General features: G+C 52.0%; 7 protein-coding genes across 7 annotated transcripts; 5 read left to right on the forward strand and 2 right to left on the reverse strand.

Moving 5' to 3' along the window:
- Positions 1 to 791: 791 nt before the first annotated feature.
- POSPLADRAFT_1055168 (hypothetical protein) lies at positions 792 to 3,669 on the reverse strand (the record flags this gene model as incomplete). The annotated part of the gene is made up of 4 exons (XM_024480608.1): positions 792 to 1,619; positions 1,673 to 1,857; positions 1,914 to 3,255; positions 3,322 to 3,669. The coding sequence occupies 4 exons, from the start codon at positions 3,667 to 3,669 to the stop codon at positions 792 to 794; spliced, it is 2,703 nt and encodes a 900-aa protein (XP_024341342.1).
- A 1,465-nt stretch (positions 3,670 to 5,134) lies between these two features.
- On the forward strand, positions 5,135 to 6,902 carry POSPLADRAFT_1138676 (hypothetical protein; the record flags this gene model as incomplete). The annotated part of the gene is made up of 7 exons (XM_024484935.1): positions 5,135 to 5,450; positions 5,510 to 5,524; positions 5,572 to 5,873; positions 5,924 to 6,508; positions 6,557 to 6,599; positions 6,666 to 6,750; positions 6,806 to 6,902. The coding sequence occupies 7 exons, from the start codon at positions 5,135 to 5,137 to the stop codon at positions 6,900 to 6,902; spliced, it is 1,443 nt and encodes a 480-aa protein (XP_024341343.1).
- A 1,339-nt stretch (positions 6,903 to 8,241) lies between these two features.
- Positions 8,242 to 10,111, forward strand: POSPLADRAFT_1137521 (glycoside hydrolase family 28 protein; the record flags this gene model as incomplete). Its single annotated transcript, XM_024484796.1, has 15 exons — positions 8,242 to 8,416; positions 8,482 to 8,498; positions 8,550 to 8,607; positions 8,665 to 8,688; positions 8,737 to 8,780; positions 8,837 to 8,907; positions 8,963 to 8,996; positions 9,052 to 9,168; positions 9,222 to 9,264; positions 9,331 to 9,414; positions 9,468 to 9,615; positions 9,668 to 9,713; positions 9,775 to 9,821; positions 9,874 to 9,960; positions 10,012 to 10,111. 15 exons carry the CDS (start codon positions 8,242 to 8,244, stop codon positions 10,109 to 10,111), a joined length of 1,095 nt encoding a protein of 364 aa, XP_024341344.1.
- Positions 10,112 to 11,767: 1,656 nt separating this feature from the next.
- On the forward strand, positions 11,768 to 12,328 carry POSPLADRAFT_1137999 (hypothetical protein; the record flags this gene model as incomplete). Its single annotated transcript, XM_024484858.1, has 1 exon — positions 11,768 to 12,328. A coding segment is annotated over one exon (561 nt), but the record flags the coding sequence as incomplete, so codon positions are not given.
- A 345-nt stretch (positions 12,329 to 12,673) lies between these two features.
- POSPLADRAFT_1083670 (hypothetical protein) lies at positions 12,674 to 13,306 on the forward strand (the record flags this gene model as incomplete). Its single annotated transcript, XM_024483018.1, has 1 exon — positions 12,674 to 13,306. A coding segment is annotated over one exon (633 nt), but the record flags the coding sequence as incomplete, so codon positions are not given.
- Positions 13,307 to 17,358: 4,052 nt separating this feature from the next.
- POSPLADRAFT_1103753 (hypothetical protein) lies at positions 17,359 to 17,586 on the forward strand (the record flags this gene model as incomplete). Its single annotated transcript, XM_024483248.1, has 1 exon — positions 17,359 to 17,586. A coding segment is annotated over one exon (228 nt), but the record flags the coding sequence as incomplete, so codon positions are not given.
- A 982-nt stretch (positions 17,587 to 18,568) lies between these two features.
- Positions 18,569 to 20,773, reverse strand: POSPLADRAFT_1055173 (hypothetical protein; the record flags this gene model as incomplete). Its single annotated transcript, XM_024480609.1, has 6 exons — positions 18,569 to 18,685; positions 18,744 to 18,919; positions 18,979 to 19,965; positions 20,022 to 20,357; positions 20,412 to 20,582; positions 20,635 to 20,773. 6 exons carry the CDS (start codon positions 20,771 to 20,773, stop codon positions 18,569 to 18,571), a joined length of 1,926 nt encoding a protein of 641 aa, XP_024341348.1.
- Positions 20,774 to 21,424: the final 651 nt, after the last annotated feature.

Consider the following 21,424-nt stretch of genomic DNA (forward strand, 5'->3'; position numbering starts at 1 on the left):
TTCGAGGTCTGTTACTATCAGATACGGGGTTTTGCAAAACCCATCAATTTTGCAGAACTGCGTGATCTCCACTGCACACCATGAAACTTATAATTTGGACATTGTAGATGCTATTTACCCGAGTGCGTAGACCGCTCAGGGCGCAGTGCGCTGGTTTTCGGCTGTGGCGCAGGTTTTTCCATCGTCGTCGGGACCGCTAACCTGCATCTCAGAACGAGTGTTCGATATCAACCCACTCGTCATGAGAAGCAGCAGAGATTTCCCTGTGGCGGATGAATCGAGTACCGGACATGCAGCTCGAGTCTCTCATCCCCTAGTGAGTCATCAGGGAATTCAGCCTCATTTCGACTATTGAATACAATCTAGGATGAATTCAGAGCAGAATTGAAGCCGCGTGGCTGTGAAACATCAGGCATAGGCTCAGGCTAAGGCTTGAGTAGGAGACGCGGAGTGGTTCAGCTCAAGAGTCAGCCCGACTCGCTAGAGTCCAGGCATCTGACGTAAGACATCAGCATTTGAGCACCAAGTAAACAGAAAACCCATGAATAATGCAGGAATCAACCTGAATACAACAACGAAGTAATAAGAGGATCAGTCCGTACATCCAGCGCAATATAGATAGAGACGCAGAAGGATGCACCAAGTCTGCCAGCCACATAAATAAGCAGTCGAGTGTCCGAAAGAATTCCGTATCCGAACCGTGAGCCTGTCCGCCGAACGATGTTCATGCCCCGAGTCGACATCCCGTGAATAACCCCTCACAACGCTTGATGGTTGCTACAGGCTTGTCTTCAGCCATCTCGATGACCGGCAGCCTGGGATCCTCCCGCAACCGGTTGGTCCCTGGTCGCCTCGTTCTCAATAATTGCGCCGAGTGTGTGCGATGGCTGTTGCTTCGTCCTCGCGGGCCTAAGTTTCTTCGCAAGTGGCTGCTCTTCATCTCCTCCATCTCCAAGCTCTTCCGAGTATCGTTTTGACCCAGAGAAGGAAGAGTGAACAGAGTATTGAGATCGATCGATTTTTGCGAACTGCGCGAATTTGTCGTCCTGTTTTATGGGGTATACATCAGCACGAACAAGAAGAGCTTTCTCGAAAACACGAAGAATCTTCTCATGGGTCGAAAATGGCGGGTATTTCATGGTATCGACTGCCGCTGCAACGGGCTCGTGGGTGTTCTCGGACTGCTCTTCGGAACTCTCGAACCCGAGCACATCAGGGTGTTCCCCGTCCTCGAACCAGCTTGCCGGAATAGGTGCCTTCTTACGGAAGAATTTGGCGTATGGTGTAAGATCGGTGGCGTTGTAGTGAGCTTGGCACAATTCGACTAGTGCGTCAACCAGGACCTGTAGGGGCGTCGAGTCAGACAGCTCCGCAGACGGAATACCTTTGAGTATACGAAGAAACTTCTCGCCACCGCCAGTCCGATTCTCTAGATCTCCCTTTTTGGATCCGTCGAAAACGAGGCTTACATGCGCTTGTAGATCTTCATGGAGGGTATCGTGGTACCGCAGACAGATCCAGTTGAGGACGTGCATGAACGATTCCAAATCGTCGGCAACAGTATGTTGTTTGAAACCCGGCCTCAAGAGAAGCAACGCGGACATGAATTGCCATGTTCCCTGAAGTATTCCGAATCAACATGGCTGTCAGCATAGATTATTATGCCACTCACTGAACGGTTGCTTTGCTTAGCGCCGTCCATGAGCTCATCGTATAATTTGCATAGATCCCAATCGATGAGGATCCCTCTCTTCGTAACGCCACGTGTTGGTGATTTAGGATCTGGGATCATGAGCATATTTGCCTCGCTGATGTCCCGGTGCATTACTTTAGCTTTCTCGCAAGCCTGTTGATGTGCTATACGCAGAAAATCAATGTATGTTCCGAAGGATACAAACTTAATCGCAACATACCAATGATAGCGCCATACATCACCGCCACCAAGTCTTTGCTGGTGGGATAGTCCAGGATGGACTCACCGATTTCTTCCACGACAAGCCGACAATGGATGTATTCTGCCTTGCGGTTGTGCTTCTGAGCCAACGTTCGGTGCAGAGTCCCGTCGATATCCGCGACATCGCCACCATAAATCGGTGTTGCAATATTTTCGACACCACGCTCATGCAAACGCTGATAGACCTTGATCTCCGAGTTTCCTGTGGAGACGCGCCAAGAGTCCTTTAAGTATACAAATTTGCCAGTCTTCATGTCGTATGCAAGGTATCCCCTTGTGCCACGCCCGATAGGAGAGTCGCTCGAAAAGTCGTGTTTGCAGATCAAGAAGCACCGATAATGTACAGCAGGGCGGTTGCGAGCTTTCCATGCAGTCCGAGCTGTCGAGGATGTACCAGGCCCAAAGGGATCAGGGTCCTCGGATAGTAAGCCGATATTAGCTAGAGACAAAGAAGGCGGAGGTACAGTGGAAGATGCAGAGTCAGTATTCGTGCTAGTAGCACGCCAGGCGTCCACAGATACAACGTCGTCCTCACGACATAGCACCTTGTAGACGGGCCAGCCCTCGGCCATAGCCAAGTTCAGGCGCTTCAGACGGTAGTCGCCTTCAGGGATGGAGTCCTTTGCCTCTCGCATCAAGTCGATCTCCTTCTTGGTCGCACGCTGAACGGTTCGGTCGCAGCCGCGTTGTTCGGGCTTCGCCCTGCTTAATCGATACAGAAACGTTAGTAGCTTGTCCGCTTGATCGGGGTCTCTGAGATCGAGGGGTTGGGTGACGATAGCACCAGCCCGGTCCCAGCGCATGAGTCGCGCCTCGTTGCGAGTGATTGCGATCATGAAGAAGAATAGGAGGTGTTGGCGCTGAAGAATTCTGGCAGCATAGTCGGCAAGTTGGCCCCTTGCACCTCGCCTCTTTCGACCACCAGGAAGGAAATTCGGATCATTGCCGAATCCGAACGCCGAATGTTGATGATCTGCCTTGAGCTCCACGGGTACGCAGACCCACGACCAACATGTCCGAGCAAGATGACTGAAATTGTATTCCGATTCCTCGATTTGGTCCTTTGAACTTTTGAGTGTCTTTCTTTTGTCCCTCCCCTTCTTGAGTCCCTCGATGTCGTCCTTCGACAGGGCGTAGTCCTTGACTGCCTCTTTGTTGTTGGGATAGAGGACGACGTCAGGTCTCTTCTTGCCACCTTGACCAAACCCAGTTGACTCTGTAGAATCCGGCAAGTCTGCAGTGATCTTGGCTACGAGTGGTTTGGAACCACCCCTCTTGAGTGCAGGGCTTGCGACGTGGACCTGCAAAGGTAGCGTCAGCGAATCACGCACGATATGCAAATCACAGCGAGCAAGAGCAGGACGTACAAACTCTTCTGCCATTTCGCGCTCATTATTTTTGAGCAACTCTGTATTGAATCTCAAGGGCTCCTTCCTAGCATTGTGTTTGAAGTCTTCACCAGGCAAGTGAGTCTCGAGGAAGCCATCGGCCTCAACTTCGGCAAAGTAAGGCATCATGTCGTCGGACAGATTGTAGCGGAATTCAGGACGGTCCTCTTCGCCAATCTTCCCCGTGGTGAGGTACCTCTGGCGGGTGGCGACAGTCTTCTTGAGAGGTGATGTCTTGTTTTTAGCTAGCTCTGTCTCGTCGGGCGGAGGAGACGGATGGATGTCTTGATGGTTGCTAGAATTCCCAGAGTGAGCTGTAGAGTCCATGTCTGATTGAGAGCAGTTGGGAAGTGTTGACTTACGAAGGGTCAGCACGGCGGGTATCTTATACTCGACGGTCAGGACTAGGTTTGAGCCACACAAACACGATTGCTCTGCGTGTCCATTGATGTGGTCAATTTCGCCGGTGGTTCACCGTTGTGATTACACACCTTTGTTCCACGAAATGCTGCTGCAAGGCGTGGATGACGCGTTGGCTAACTTCTATGTGTGAAGATCGTTGTCTGCCTGACATGAGGGTTTCATCAAAGGTGAATCAGAGCCACAACGATTGTACTAAAGTTTGCACGCACCGTTGCTTTTGATCCAGGTTTTCAATATGAAAAGCCTCACGAGCAGAGGATGTGCATTAGACGCAAGGAAAGGAGACGCCACAAAGGCCGCGTCGCAGCACGTGACCGTCTGTTGTGGCTCATTCGCGGCGGCCTTCTTTACGGCGGCCTTCTTTCATCCAATGCTTCGAAATCGAGAGTCCAGGTTCCGATGACGTATAATCACACGCGCTGCACAGAGATACGCACGGCTCGTTGGATTATCACTGAACTAGGTGAGCGATTCATTGTACGAGGTTAACGATAAGTGTTATGGTACTACTCTACACTCCATCCCAATATGAAGATCAATCAGTCAGTCCATATAAGCCTTTCATTAGCCTATCGACATTGCACCTGTTGTCACAGTCCAATAAAGTACTATCTGGCCATCGACATACTATGGTTTACTAGTGGATGGCCCCCTCTCGATGGCCAGGTAACACTTGATCACGTCAATGTGACGGTGCCGATTCAGAGGTCCGCTCGGCTCACAGGGCCGCGGCCTGAATGTTTGCTCAGTGGCGTGCAAGCTCCTTCCCACCGTCTTCGTTTGGGTAGGGGGACTTCATCTGAGGGCGGTTAATCGATTTTGGTAGACTTTCAGCAAGAATTTGTTCTCTACTGCGGCTCAATCCCATCAGACAAGCAGATGTACGATCTCTAGTGTAATAACATACTCGAAATTTACCAGAAATGTTACCGTAAATGAACAGAATACATAGCGTACTCTACCAGCATGATGTGCCCTCGATTGAACTATGTACAGTATCACGACGCGCTCTCCGAGAGGCGCGATTGCACTGCGAAACGCGCTTCACGTGATCCGGAAAGGGCCGTAAGGGACTCGTCGTGCAAACCGGGTCAGGTTTCATGTAGGACTAGATATTGCGAGGCTTTCTTCGACATACGTATTGCCATAATAGGCTCGCGCCGAACATACATGAAAGTGCCCATGATGTGTTTGTATCTCAAGTATCATTATGCTTGAAAACCGCTGTTCGATAGGCAGATCTCGACCAGTGTATGCGATTCGTATGAGTCATGCCGGCATTCATGATATGTTTGCCCAGGAAATTCAACTGGCTCGTCGGTCGCAATCTACGATGTCCTCTCCACTGCGTTTGCTTGTGCAATTCGTCATGGCCATCTCAATTCTACCAGTCCCTCTCAACGTTTACGCGGATCAACAGCGCATGCTCCTCCTGCCCACAGATCAGGGGCGGGCTCCTCTACCGGTACCCAACTCTACCCGGTCGTTCTGGATCGACACACCTGGTGCCAATCCGCTGGCAAAGGAGGGAAGCCAGGGTACACTGACTGCAGACGCTGACGTCTGCATCATCGGATCTGGGATTACAGGCATCTCTGCGGCTTATCATCTGGGTATCGCACTGGAGGGGAATCGGTATACTGAGACACCGCTCAAAGTTGTGGTTTTGGAAGCAAGGGATTTCTGTCAGCGGCAAAATCTCCTTTTTTGAGAGTGTTGACATCCTGATGTGGAGTATACATAGGCGCAGGAGCGACAGGTGCGTGATCACTGTGTGCAGAAGACGCGGAACTGACTTCGTCTCAGGACGCAACGGCGGTCATTTGACCCCCTGGGTATTCAGGGACTTCAGCCCGCATGCCACAGCCTTCGGAAACGACGAAGCTCTGCGCGGGATTCGCTTGGAGCAGCATACCGCTGCAGAGATTGTCAAGATAATCAAAGAGCACACGCTCGAGAGCGCAGTCGACTTGGTGGAAGGTGGTCACATTGATCTTATGCTCAACGCAGAAGAAGTAGCCGATATGCGGACTGACTACGAAGCTGCCAAGGCCGCTGGTGCCAATGTCGATACAGTACGATGGATGGACGAAGAAGAGATGATAGCTGTAAGTAGTTATCTCTCCCAAGACCTCTCTTGCACCAATACGTGCATTAGAACTACGGCACATCGTATCCCGGCGTAAGCGTCCCGGGTCACAACCTCTGGCCCCTCAAATTTGTCACCGAGGTGTATAAACTCGCCGCCGCATCTCCCCAACTGTCGCTCGCGCTGCACACGAACACGCCCGTCACATCGCTCAGCTCGAACGGCGATTCTCCGCGCCGCTGGAACGTCACAACCCCGCGTGGCTCTGTGCACTGCTCCTACGTGCTGCATGCGACGAACGCGTATGCGTCGCACCTGCTTCCGCACATGACTGGGCCAGCAGGAATCATACCCACGCGTGGGCAGGTCATCGCTACGCGCGCAAGTGCGGAGCTGGATGTCATCTCACGACGCTCCTGGAGCGCAAATCAGGGATCCGAGTACTGGTTCCCGCGGCCCGTCGATGCGGCCAACGGGGAGACGCGCCCGCTTGTGATTCTCGGTGGTGGGCGCGAGGCTGAAACGCCTTCGTACGAACTATACGAGGCGGACGATTCGGTCCTCAACCCACAGGTGGGCGCTGTATTGCGCAAGTTCCTACCAGCCGTGTTCCCTGGTCGGTATGAGGAGGGCGCGGAGCCGGAGATGGAATGGGTGAGTGGCTTACATCTCGATCTGAACCTGCTTTCACGTGTCTCACAGACCGGAATCATGGGCTATACGGCGTCCGGCGATCCCTTCGTAAGTCCATCGTTGGATTGGCATTGCAGGTGGGACTAAGGTCCGCAGGTTGGTCCTGTCATTGATTCAGAAAAACCCGCGGAGGCGGAAGCGTTTAAGGGTCAATACATTTCGGCAGGATACTCAGGGCATGGCATGCCGCGCGCGTTCGCTTGGTATGTACAAAATGGCGAGTAGCATCTGGCTTGCTCCTGATTACGCGTCATCCAGTGCGGACGCTGTGGCCCAAATGATCGTTGCAGACATCCTTGGAAAGGCTTGGACGCCACCAGATTGGCTGCCGCGACACTACATCACACAATTGTGAGAATCGGGCCAGGAAAAGGTGATGAGACATCAAATGGTGCAGTCAGAATCGTTCTGCTTACTTCGAGGTCGCTTACTCGCTAAAGTACAAATGCTTTATGTACTCGTGTAAATGCAACATGTGAAGGAGATGTATCCTATCGCCGGTCAACCTGGATGGCGGGCAAGCACACTTCTTGTCATGATCTGCATGATTTGCTGCTTGCATCGACTTGGCTCATTGCTGTCGTCGGACACATTGACCATACTGCTCGAGCTTGCAGCGAGAAATCAAGGTGTGAGGATAATACTCAGGGCGAGCTCGCAGTGGAGTCTGAAGTGGTTGCCCTCTACTCGTCTGATGCCTTCATGGCGATGTACGAGGGCGAATCACATGCGTTGTCGCGTAGTCGTCCGGCACCGCGCTGAAACGCACACTAAGCAGGTTGTGCCTGTAATAATCCGCCTGCGAGAGTGGGAGGCAACGCTTCTCTTCTACAGCATCCGAGAAGGCCTTCGGTTACTAGGCTAATACTCTGTTGTGGGCCGGCCGGGAATAGCTTTGACCGAACAATAACCCAGACTTGATAGGCTGCACAAAGCTTCAGTGGGAGTGTTACAGTCTGGAGACCTTGCGATTGACGAGCATGCACATGGCTCAGACACACCTGATTGCGGACACACAGTTCAGCGGGCCGCCAGGGTCCGGGACTGACATGACGTTGGAGCGAGAGGTCTCCTCAGCTACCTGTGTGTACACGCACCTACATCCACATTGGATGCACTTGGTCGGGATTCATGAATTGATATCCCAATACTTGGCGTGGGTAGTCCGACTCTATTCGCCGCTCTACGTCCGATGCATTTCGCCTAAGTTGCCGAGCTATTTTTTCTCTCCGGTCGAACGCATCAATGACGTCCATCTGTTTCTGGAATCCCTGGAAGATGAGTGCCATAGCCTGTCGTCCCAGGTTTATGCTTCCGGCAGTTGCCTTGGTACGCGGCCCGCTGTGTGAAGATGAGGGCTGCTGGGCATCCTAGACGCGATCATCGAGCACATGCTACTGTAGTCATGACTATGCGCAGGGCCCGCTTAACTCAGGTCGGAGTCTTTCGTTGCAGAAAATCACTACTGGATTGAAGCTCATTGTAAATGCAGGAGCGTTCGTTCATTCAAATGCCCGGGCCGCCGTGGCATGCGCCCTAGGTCATCCACTGTTGTCGCCAAACAATCTCAACGTCTGTCCAAGTTGTACACACCTTCTGCAGAGCTATATAACAGTCGCGTTGCCTTGTCAGACAAACACATCGAGGGATAAATCTCAGAGGTCTAGCCTGCTCACACTGTCCTTGCTTTCACCATGCTATCTACATCGGTACTTCTTGCTGTCATCTGTGCTCCCCTCATTCTTGCTGTTCCATCTCCCACTGAAACCGCAAAGCGCTCTACGTGCACTGTGGATTCTGTCTCATCCGCCTCTGACCTGTCTGACTGTTCCTCCGTCGTGATATCCTCTTTCACGGTCGCTGATGGAGGTAGGTATTTTGATTACATTGCACAATGGCGCATTCATCGCTGACGATCTCTCTCCAAATCTCAGACACTGTCACTATGAGCGTACGTAGTCGTCTCGCTGACTGAATACTACAGCCTCACCCATTCTCTTAGTTCGCAAAGGGTGCCAGCGTCACCATGACGGGAGAAGTGACCTTTGCTAGCACCACGGGTAGGCTGTTCATCGTCATGCGTAATGCAACCACTTCTCAGACGCTATAATTCTCAGCATCCGGCCCTCTAATCACATTTGGTAACTCCATTGCTTCTCATCCTTAAAAAAAAGGCTCATGATTTGTAGAGGGAACAGACGTCACGTTCGACGGCGATGGCAAAACTTTCAACGTATGTCGATTCCTTCCGTAAATATATGACTGGTTGCTTGAGTACGTCGCGCGCAGGGCAATGGCGCGGACTATTGGGACGGAGAAGGCACAAACGGTGGGAAAGCAAAGCCACACCCATTCATGAAGTACAGTGGTCCACATGCCGGGTTTGTCTGCAGCTCACAAGTCCCCTGATACTAGAATTAAGGCATCTGGAACGTTTGAAAACTTCATTGTACGTATTTGGTGAGAAGTCTTGTACGGCGCAGGCTCTGACTCTTCTTTTCTAGGTTTTAAACACCCCGGCGCAAGCCATCTCAGTGGGAAATGACGCCGCTTTGACCATCAACAAGGTGACAGTGAATAACAAGGCCGGCGATACTGATGATCTCGGGCACAACACCGATGTAGGCTACACTGCCAAATGTTCAAGCTCGTAACTCTGATCTGTCACTTTAAGGGATTTGATGTTTCTGCGTCCGATGTAACAATCACAAATTGTGGTGCGTCCTCTCTAAGCTGGGGAAGCAATCATCTAGACTGACTCCGACAATTGTGGCTTCCGACAGTCGTCGAGAATCAAGACGATTGCATTGCCATCAATTCGGGATCCAACATTGTTTTCAAAGACAACACATGCTCTGGTGGACATGGTGAAATTGAATAATGTTTCTGACAAACACCATCGTTGATAAATGATTTTCAGGAATGTCTATCGGCTCTATCGCATCCGGGAAGACAGTATCGGGCGTCACGTTTTCGGGGAACACTGTAACGGACTCGATGTATGGCACTCGTATCAAGGTGGATGCTAAAGCTACCAGCGGTGGTGTGAGTGATGTCACGTATTCCGGGTACGAGATCAATCTCTGGAAATAATCATCAATCCTGACCGTGCTCCTTCAGCAATACAATTTCTGGCATTTCGGAGTACGGCGTTCTCATCACACAGGTTCGTCCTCAATACTTGACTTTTAATTGGCTTACTGGACAATATGATGGGCACTGTTAAGTCCTATCCCGACAATGACGGTACTCCCGGAACCGACACCACGATAAGGTATATTTCTGTTAGAATGATTCGTGTGCGTTTACTGAACTTCGTTAATCAGCGATGTCAACTTCGTGGACAGCGCCACCACTGTCTCTGTGAACTCCGGTGCTTACAGGGTAACCGTGGACTGTGGGAATTGTGACGGGTACGATCTGTTATTTCGTCTCGATACTGGCTGACTGAGGCGTATCTTCAGTAAATGGGATTGGTCCGAGCTGACTGCAACCGGAGGGGACGCAGGTACTATAAGTGCTGAAGACGCCACGGTGAGTTCCTTTCGAAGCGTTAGCAGATAACTCTTGAACGCAACGCATGCAGATTGATGGCGGGTCGTACTGACGGGACATTTGGATGTTGATTGAACTACCTGTGGTCCTGTTTTGAAGCCAAGCAACGTGATGCAACTACTGATGTGATACAGAGAACTAAGTCGAGCCCTATTGCAAGGAGGGATAAGTGTTTGTATACGTCATGATAGGACAGTACATTTGTCACGACGTTGTATCGTGTGTGATATGATCTGATCCCTCAACATCACCCATATTATTTTCCTGTGACGGTTCTGTTCCTTCTCCCATAGGCTTAAGTTCTTCTGCTGTCGCCACTAGATTCTGACTCCGCCCGAGTCCGTCGTGGCCATCGCGGTCTCGCCGTCGGATCACTCGACAGAAGGGACACATCAACGGCTCATCCGTTCGCTCTGATTCAAGTTGAAGGTGAGAGCAGGCATACGAAAACCTAGGTGTCCATATAATTTCGGGGGCGGTGGAGTGCCCGGTTGTTGCCCATTACAAACCTGGCCTTCCAGGAGGGGCATCCACTGGTAAACCATAGTACGTGTGTCAATAGAACTGAGAAGAGCTTGAAATGTCCGACACGCCCTCGCGCTCCTCTTCGAATACGTCAAGACGACTGGCTGCTTCGCGGCCGGCGGAGGTGATCGTACCGCCCCGCCCCCCAGATGACGTCACACCGACATACAACTGCCACCCAAATGACCCAACGACCGTGCTTCTCATTGTGCTCTTTGTTCTTTCCTTCTATCTTTTTTGATCCCATCTCTAATCACGCGCTTACATTCTGCCCTAACCGAACACTACTACTGTACATAAAATCATCACCTACCTACGACCAACTATCGCCACTCCACTTTGCGCTGACGCATTTCATATGACAGCCTGTGAACAGAACTAACTGCTAACTTTCATGCCTGCACACGCACGATATCTCGCTCGCGCTCCCTTTCCTCCATGCTACCTGACAGCCCGTGATCCCTGCTCGCTTCGCTTCGTACTATACACGCATGTATTATCCGGCATAGGGCAAAGCCCTCAAGCGAATATAAAACTGGAGTAATAAAAAATTAAAAAAGCTTCGATACGGAATAGGCACCACAGCAAACGCAAAGCAATCGAAATAGCCGACGCGAGTAACTTTTACGCTTTTAGGTAGAGTTAGTTAGTCAAAGTCCCGTCGCGATGAGCAGGAGTCGACTCATTAGTGAGTCATGAAATAAATTACATGAACCTTCCCCGTCGTAGGTAGGTGGGCATAGTAAAGGAGACCAGACATCGACACAATTACACAATGAAAGTATCACGATCCCTAGTCAAGCCACCAAAGACACCAAGACCGTCACCCGCTCATGTCATCTCGCTATGCTCTTCTGTGATAATCTCGAGAGTAGAAACGGTTCCAGATGCAGTAGTCTTCTCATGCGATCCTTCATTCCTTGTCCGCTTGGCGCTCTTCATCTGGGAATCATCCACATCTGACTCGCGAGACCGTCTCTTGAAACCACTCTGGCTACCAGCTCCTTCTTGCTTTAGACTTCCATCTCCGGTAAATTTCCCACGGTCTGCGCCCATAGGAGCGGGCCAAGCAGACGTGCGGCTCACATACATACTATTACAAGATCCTATACTACATTAACGACTACTGTAATACGAACTATGGCATCGTCTGGCGGCAAGCCGACGCCAGGAGGCTCGCAAGCGCGGCGAGTAACACGAAACAGCACCCCATCGATAGGCAATGCTGGCAGTGACGCAGCGTACAGGGCAGCACTCGAAAAGATAGACAACATTGAAAGCGCTGTCGAGCTCCTTGAATCTAAGGAATTGATCCCTGGAGGCCAACCACCAAGTCTGCTAATGATACGTGATGGCCTACTGCATCTCGCTCGCTCAGCCGCCCCTGCTGCCATCACCATGGAGTGCCTTGTCGCATTCTCTCGGATTGCAGACGCTGTCGACACGGACCAGATCACCTCGGAAGTGGCGAACCAAGTCTGCCACAAGACCATGGTGGCTTACAACATACTCGATGAAGGAATTGACAAGCTTGAACACACTCGGACCGAACTGGAAGGGTGTGTGAATCGAGCAAAGGAACAGGTGCGTGACCTTGACCAGTATCGAAAGGATATCCAGGTAGAGATAGTAAAGGGAGTGGAGATGCTAGCAGACGCCTCTAGACAAGCTCTTAAGGAGCTGCAACAGAGTGCGAGACCCAGAGAGGTTGTAACGCAGTCCTCTTTGGAAGGACCTGGCGGCATGACGGTGGCGGATAGAGAATTGCTTACCTACGCTGCGGCGGCCCGCCGCAACGTCCCTGCCGCGCATGCGCGAGTGATAGCGCGCGGAGACGCACGACGTCGTCAAGTGCTCATTGATCGAGACCCCAAGGCAGTCGGAGATGGGAGCCTGGCTCTCAGCGAGCGGGAGTTGGTGATGAAGGCGAGCATTGCGCTGGAGCAAATGGGGGAAGATGGTGCTGACGCACCTGAAGGCGGTGTAGTTTTCCGCAGTGCACGCCGGTTGAGGAATGGGGGAGTTATATTTGAAATGAACACTGCCGAGGCAGCGAGTTGGCTCCGTGAACGGGATGTAATGCCCAAATTCATCTCTTTCTATGATGGCGGGAACAGTGTTGCCAAAGGCAACAAATACCCCATCATCGTTGAGTTCGTATCTACTGACTTTGACCCTTCTAGCGAGCATGAGGTCCGAAAAATTGAGACTGACTCCGCACTCATGGCGCACGCCATTCAAGCCACCCGATGGCTCAAGCCAACCAACCGACGACGCCCCTTCCAAGCTGTTGCGCATCTGTTCATGTCGTTTGGCTCCCCTGAGGATGCTAACACAGCCATACGTGATGGACTAATCGTCGAAGGTAAACGTGTATGGGCTCGTAAACTACTCCCCGAACCAAGGCATTGCCTACGATGCCACCAGATAGGATCAAACCACCTCGCGGCAGATTGTCCAAAAGAGCGAGACACTTGCGGGACATGCGGTAAGGAACATCGCACAGCCGAATGCACGGTGCGATCACGCGAAGACAGATACTGTGTCAACTGCGAGGCAGCAGGACATGGAGCATGGGATTGCGCATGCCCCACTTTCCGGGCTAAATACGCCACCTTTGCTCGAAACCGCCCAGAGGATGAGTACTGTTATTACCCTACCTCCGATCCTCGCACATGGGAAACCAATGCTAACCAACCACAGTACGAGATTGAACAGGAGAACCTGCCTACGAATGAACCCACACCGCTTGCTGAAAAGCCCACGATGAGCCAACGACTGCAACCATCCTTGATCACTCAAGGCAGCTCACAACAGCGCAGGAAAGATCCCCCGGTGAGTCGCCCATCACAAAAAGCCCATGCGGCAGCAGCGACGGCTGGCAGGACTTATCAAGCGACCCTCGACTGCTACTCCTTGGTGAGTGGCAGACAGCGAGACAATGGCTGGGGCGACCGTGCCCGTCGGCAGACTCCCGAACTACAGAACGACAACGACAGTGATGCTCACACCTCCTTGACCTAATGCTTGGCAACCGTTTTGCCCTTCCCGACGTGCCGTCCGCAGACGGCCGACTTCGCATTTGGCAGCAGAACTTAAACACCTCCTTAATATCCCAGCTGGACCTGCTCAACAACCTACACCCATCTTCGATTGACGTTCTCGCTCTTCAAGAACCCTACTTTGACCATCTCCGCAACACCCGCTCCGGACGCCATTGGACAGTGGTTTACCCACCCGGTCACAAAGACGGTGACAAGCCTGCGCGGTCCGTTCTCCTGGTAAACAATCAGACTATGTCTTCCAATACCTGGGAGCCTATACCTGTTTCGTCTACTGATCTAACTGCTATCCGTGTCACCACTGACACTGACACTCTGTATGTGTACAACATATACAATGACCAGAAACACTCCGACACCCTACGCCTACTTGCAACGGAGACCAAGAAGCACATGAAGAGCAATAGAAATCGGAGAAGGACCCACATTATATGGCTCGGCGACTTCAACCGTCACTCGCCGGTCTGGGACGAGCCTCGGAATTCCCACCTATTCACAGCATCCAATCTCTCTTCTGCAGAACTCCTTATTAACACAGTATCAAACCTAGATTTACTCATGATCCTCCCTCGGTACCTCCCGACGCTATGCGCATCCCGAACAAAGAATGAGACACGGCCTGACAATGTGTTCGGGAGCTCGACGTTGGTGGAGAACATCATTCATTGCAGCTCTCATCCTGCGCTACGTCCTGCATGCACTGACCACTACCCGATAATCACAGTCATGGACTTTGCGATGACCCCCCCTGCCCCAGAGGTGCGATACAACTTTCGTAAAGTTGACTGGACGGCACTCCGTAATGACTTAGCTGGGCGCCTTTTGGACATTGAGCCTCCGCAGGCCCTACGCGATATTGACCATATGACAAGTAAGCTACAGGCAATTACTGACCTCATTACTTCCCTCGTCGAGAAGCATGTTCCGAAAGTGCGCCCATCTCCCCATGCCCGACGGTGGTGGACCGACGACTTGGCAAGCAAGCGTAAGGAAGTAAATCGTGTAGGTCGCCTAACGGGACAGCACCGCGGCGATCTGACTCACCCTAGCCATACTCACCTACGCTCACTCCGGAACCAATACAAAGAGGACATTGAGAAGCAAAAGCGACACCACTGGCTACAGTTTGTGGAAGAAATTGACCCTGATAGCATCTGGATAGCTAACAGGTACCTCGGGCATGAGGGCTCTGACTCCAGCAGAGCGCGGGTCCCAACACTGCAGGCTGACATTGGACAAGGTATCGAAGATCTTTCTGAGAACAGCCAGAAAGGCAAGGCGTTCTACGGAGGCTTTTTCATTCCCCCTCCTCCTGCGAACATTTTGAATATTGACCCTGACATTGACTATCCTGAACCCGCATTCCATTGGCAGGCAATCACAGACTCACAGATTGCCCGCAACATTGGACGCTTAGCTCCCTTCAAAGCTCCCGGTCCTAATGGAGTTGTTAATGCTTTCTTCAAGGAAACCAGTGATCTGTTGACTCCCCACTTAGGCCCAATCTTCCGAGGCACGTTCACGCTCAAGCACTATCCCAATGCATGGAAGATTTCAAAGACAATCGTGATTCGAAAACCTGGCCGGCCAGACTACCGCGTCACTAAAGCTTATCGTCCAATTGCGCTCCTCGACACACTCAGCAAAATCCTGTCAGCATGTGTTGCAGAGTCCCTTGTCTATGGAGCCGAGTCGAATGACCTCTTACCACCGACCCAATTTGGAGGTCGTCCGGGCAGAACCACGACAGATGCACTCCATCTCCTTGTCCACAAAGTCAAATCTGCTTGGCGCCGAGGTAACGTAATGTCCATCATGTTTCTTGACATCAAATCCGCTTTTCCTAGCGTTGTTCCCGACCGACTAATACATGACATGCGCATGAAGGGTGTTCCGAAGGAGCTCACAGACTGGGTCTACAGGAAGCTCAAGGGACGCACGACCACCATTGCTTTCGACGATTTCACCACGGAACCATACGCAATTGAGAGTGGACTTGACCAGGGATGTCCCCTGTCGGTAATATTTCACCATTTTTACAATGCACGTATGACCGAACTTGCACACACTGACAAAGGCGAGGGAACGTCCAGGTTCGTTGATGACTCCACGTTCCTCGCTGAAGCCAAAACCTTTGAAGACACGCATCGCAAACTTGATCAAATGATGACGCGCCCCAATGGCGCGTTACACTACGCTCGCGAGCACAATGTCCAATTTGAACTCACAAAGACTGGCCTTTTAGATCTAACGAGGAAACGAGAAAGATCAACAGGCCACCCAACTCGAACACATCCAACAACCCGACCCATCGCAGCCATTGCAGGACAACAGATCACACCTTCGGCCTCCCACAAATACATAGGAGTCATTCTCGATCAAGAGTTGCGGTTCAAAGAACACGCAGCTTATGCCCTTGGCAAAGGTCAATTCTGGGCAGCTCAACTGCGACGCCTGTCGAAACCGACACAGGGCATGCCCCTCCGTTTCTCGCGTCAACTGTACTTATCGGTCGCAGTCCCACGTATGCTCTATGCTGCTGACGTCTGGTGTGCTCCCTCCCTCACCGGCACGGCAAATGAACGGCGTCCGTCACAGCATGTCCGGAAGCTGATAGGCGTACAACGCCAGGTAGCTATGCAGAGCCTCGGAGCCCTGCGCTCCACTGCAACAGATCTTCTTGACGCACATGCTGACCTACTACCACTAGATCTACTCATCGATAGAATTGTCGCACGCTCTGCGCTGCGACTCGCGACCCTCCACCCAAGCAACCCAATGAGTGCCGTGGCGAAGAAGACTGCACGATGTCTTGTCAAACGACATCGTACAGCTCTGCACCATATCTTCCGGATATTCAACATTGACCCCGACCGGACCGAAACGATCAATCCCACACGACTCAGCCCAAATTGGGAGCCGCGATTCAGGGTGCACATCGCACCCAGTGTGGAGAAAGCGGTAGCGGAGGCGGAATCGTGCCGGGATGGCCACAAAATCTGGACGGATGGATCTCTGATTGATGGAGGAGTTGGCGCAGCAGCGGTTCTGGAGAAGAATGACGAGCACAAGGCTACCATGCGGAAGTATCTTGGAAGCAGCGCTGAGCACATTGTGTTCGACGGCGAGAACGTCGGACTTGCGCTGGGACTAGAGCTGGTACGACAGGAGCGCAATGTGCGTAGAGTGTCCGCTTTTGTTGACAACAAGGCAGCACTGTTAGCAACCGGCAACACTCACGCACGGCCGGGGCACCACTTGACGGACATAGTACACCAACAGATTGACCACCTGTTCAGATGCCACCCCCGCGCACGTCTCACGTTACGATGGATTCCCAGCCATGTCGGCGTCCCGGGAAACGAGGCAGTTGATCACCAAGCGAAAATGGCAGCACGTCAGAGGCCTGACCCCCCTCGCATGACAGCGCTGCCCCGCATACTCCGTAAATCGCTGCCCATGAGTGTCGCTGCCCTGAAGCAGAACAGGACGGCTGATCTCAAACGAGACGCTCTCGCTCGTTGGAAAACATCCCCCCGCTGCGACAGACTTCGCCGAATCGACCCCTCTCTCCCCTCGAACAAGTTCCTTAAACTTGCAGGCATCCTCCCGAAGAAACAGACTAGCCTCCTCATACAGTTGCGTTCCGGACACGCCCCCCTCAACAAACACCTGTTCCGACTTGGCAAGGCCGACTCAGCGCGGTGCTCCTGCGGCACAGACGACGAGACAGTGATCCACTTCCTGCTTCGGTGCCCGAACTGGAAACGCGCGCGCGCCCCACTCCGACGAGCCTTCCCTCCTTCGAACCTGCAACTACGCACATTGCTCAGCGACCCCAATGCTCTACCGCACCTCTTCGACTACATCAAAGCGACCGGCCGCTTCGCGGCCGGACGGAACGACCGCACGAATTCCCACTGACTCTGCGTCGAAGTATGATAGCTTCCCCATACCGGACGAATGCTCCGAGCATTCCCACTACGTCTTGAACGTACGCATTCCGCCATCACAGGACTTCCTTTTACTATACATTTCTTAATCCACTACCTACACACACTTACTCTTACCTCACCCTGCGCCCATGCCTTACATTACGCCCTCACCCGGCCCTTTGATAAGCTGACCCGCGAGACGCCCTCATCTACCACCACGTCGAACCACGTTCGAAAGCTCGCTCGCGCTCCAACTACTCCATGCTACCGGACAGCCCATCGATATTACCTCTCCAGCTACGCAGTGTACTCGCAGGTATTATCCGACATAGGGTGAAGCCCTCAAGCGGATATAAAACTGGATATTAAAAAAAAAAAAAAAAAAACCACTCTGGCTTTCAATGGTCGAGGTATTTGATCGCAATGTCCCGTTCGTCGATGTCTTGAACTGGCTTTCCGCATACTTGTCTGCCGCTGGCCAGTGCTCTATATCCATCTGAAGAGCTTCAGCAAACGCGTTGAAGAGGTAGTCATGTTGTGATAACGTCTTCACTGAGTAGATTTTTTGCTGCGGCTGCGGCCCAAGCCGGCGAACGTTGCGAAGCTGCTTCTCAGGACGGGTGTCTGATATGGATTTTCGCGCGTCGCCAGGTACGGAAGGGATACCCTCGGATGGCGGAGAAACTGTGTACCGGGAATGCAGCTCGAGCCTCTCGTCCTCGGTCGCTTGATAGTGGTCACGGCATATGTCGGAGGCCTCCTTCGCCAAGCGTTGCAAGTCAGGATTCGCACATTCACCGAAAGTCAATGACCCTTGAAGTATCCCCACATACTTGTCCTTTCCCCCCCCCCCTGTCTGGGCCGTCCGCCGAGGGCGTGAAATCATCGTAATTCGTGCTTGCAATCTTTTGGACATCCAACTTACACCACGAGAGATTGTGAGGCTACCGTTTGCGAATTAGCCAGTGCAAGAGGTGTACAAAGGACTCCAGGTCGTCTGAGAGCCGATGAACTTTCTTAGGGAAAACCAGCAGCAACGCGGACATGAACTGCCAGGTACCCTGCGACATGAGAAATTAGCGTGGTCAAGCTAGACGGTGCCCAGGTTTTGGTGCTCACAGAGCGAGAGGCCTGAGTAACTCCCTTCTCGATATCCTTTTCGTGCTTGCATAGGTCCCAATCGATTAAGATGCCGATAACTTGACCTTGTTCAGGACCAGTTCGTTTAATCATAACGTTGTTAACGCTGATATCACGATGGAGGACGTGTGCTTTGGTCCAAGCATCTTCATGGGCTGGAAAAAATTAACGTCATTCTCGCGACAACACAAGAATATCACGGTTAAGGACTTACCAATCAACGCGCCGCTCAGCACTACTACCATTTCATACGGATGTAAGTATGTCTCCATAGGCTCGTATACCTCATCTATAACCAGCCGATAGTGAATGCGGCCGACGGCGGTCTGCTCGCGCTTGGCATAAGTCTGCGTCAGTGTACGCTGTAAGACGCCGTCACTGCTGACATCTCCGGCGCTGACAGGTCTGGCAATGTGTCGAACACCGTGACTCCAGAGATGAATGTATGTATCGCGCTCTGCTGGTACCTTCGTGGACTCAGCACGCCACGAGGTTTTCATGAAGACCAATCGGTTGTTCTTCATGTCATAGGCGACGTGAGCTTTCGTCGACCGGTCTATCAAAGAGCGACTGGCATGCAGTGGCCTTCCAACGATCAACTCTAACCCGGCTAAGGGGTTATCAGCGGCGTTCCGGGCATCATCAGCGACCTCCAGCGCGGCAGATGCATGATCTGTCTCCTTGGGTCCCAGGTCCGCTGGAGGTATGATATCTTCTTTTGGGACAAAGACTTTGCAGATAGACCATTTGCCGGACATCGCTTCGTCAAAGCACTTCTCTTGGTAACTCGACAGCCTCTTCCCTTCGTCCCTCATGATTGTGGTTTTCCAAGCCATCATTTCTCGTATCTCGCTGTCAGTTGCAGGTATCACCTTCGGATCGTAGCCTCGTTCGGCCTGAGTCATGGCGCCGTAATTGTATAGGAACTCGAACATGATTTCTTTGTTCCTGACGAAGTTGAATGACTCCGAAACGATCGCTCCCCATCGGTCCCATCGAAGGAAGCGAGCATGGCAGCCGGCCACGACAGTCATAAAACAGAAAAGGCGAGGTTGGTTCCGCATAACTTCGGTTGCGTACTCGATGATTTGGCCCCTTGCCTCAGCAGCGCCATCGGCGCCACTCTCGAAGGGTCTCGAGTCTGTAGCTCCTTGCTCATCCTCCTCGTTCAAGGGAATCCAAAAGGGTGACTGTCGGCCTTCTTGCCGGCTTTGAACTCAATTATTAGCGATGCCCATGCCCAGGACGTGTTCGCACGGAAGTCTGGCTGGACTGTCACCGCTGCATCGTCCACCTGTACGAGGGTTTGCTTCTGGTCCTTGCCCTCCATTTCGTGATCCCCTTCGGCGGATTTAGGAAGCCCTCGTTTCTTACGATCGTGTTGGTCAGAGGCTTTCGGTGTGTCTGGATATAGAATGACATCTGGCTTCTTTCCGGTACCGCCATCGGCAATATTTGGGTCTGTTCGACTACCGGTGACTTTGGCGACAAGCTTGTGCTGCCCGGATGGTGATGCAAGCTTGAGTTGGGTGTCATAACAAGTATCCAGAATATTCTGAGCCACGTCGCACTGCAGATAGATCAGAAAAGTCACTATATCACAAGATAGTGCGATACTTGCGAAGTGATCATACATGTCCGTCTCACGTCCCTTGAAGACTTTTTCGTTGAATTCGAGAGCGGCTATTTTTTCGAGGACCTCCTTTGTCAGTGTTTTCCAGGGAATCAATTGTTTGAATTTGGCCAGTGGGACCTCGACATGTCTTCCACCCATATCCTTGTTCAGCCGTCTGCGGTATATTGGAAGGGCTGTCTTCCCTGAATATCATTGAGCTGCAGTGCTCGTGCTGAGAGGCTACCTTAGCGGTACGAGGCGTCGATCCAAAATCTTTGAAGTGTTTTTCGAGATCCGGAGCAGATGTCCTCGGGGGAGTCCGCGAAGAACTTGATTGCTCAGGAGTCTTGCCGCCAGAGGGCTTGGCCGGTTCACGAGAATGAGTGCCCGGCATGATGAGAAGGGGAATCAAGCACGGACTCACATATTCACTGAGGTCTTATATGTGTGGAGTGTTTTGCCACAGTTCACTGATTACTTCAGCTGACCGTCGGAGAACAAGGGTAATACTGTTTGCGGGAAACGATCTCAGCTTCAGAGCCACCCTCGCTGATTGACGCGCTGATTCACCGCGTGCCAGACGGTCTAGATAAGGGAGGGTCTTTTGTTCTGTGGTCTTCTGTTTCCTTTGTCTGCTTCGTCGCCGTGAACCTGCGGGTGATCAATGATCTACGGTAAGACGATTTCGGAATTGAGAGCCAGTCGGCATGAGTCACCTACCGTATAGCTTTGACTACAAACAGAATCGTTCCAAAATGAACATGCAATATTGTGGTTCTTATTCTGCGCAATAGCCAGTTGTGGCGACATTGAATATTGAACTCCGAGTTGAAAAGCCGTGTCACGTGGTCGCTCAGCGCCTCAGAAGTTGTGTTGTACCAGTAGTACCACTGAGATTCCTGTGCTCGGTTGCTGTGACAAGTTTTCCCTCTCCGATTCAGATATTGAACAAAAAGCGGAGGAACTGACGGCAACAGCAGTTCAGCATGACGAAGACGTCGCCATTGAATCTCAGTCGTGAAGACAAGCTTCGCAAGATCATAAA

Source organism: Postia placenta (genome assembly GCF_002117355.1).
Source record: "Postia placenta MAD-698-R-SB12 unplaced genomic scaffold POSPLAscaffold_4, whole genome shotgun sequence".
NCBI lineage: Eukaryota > Fungi > Basidiomycota > Agaricomycetes > Polyporales > Adustoporiaceae > Rhodonia > Rhodonia placenta.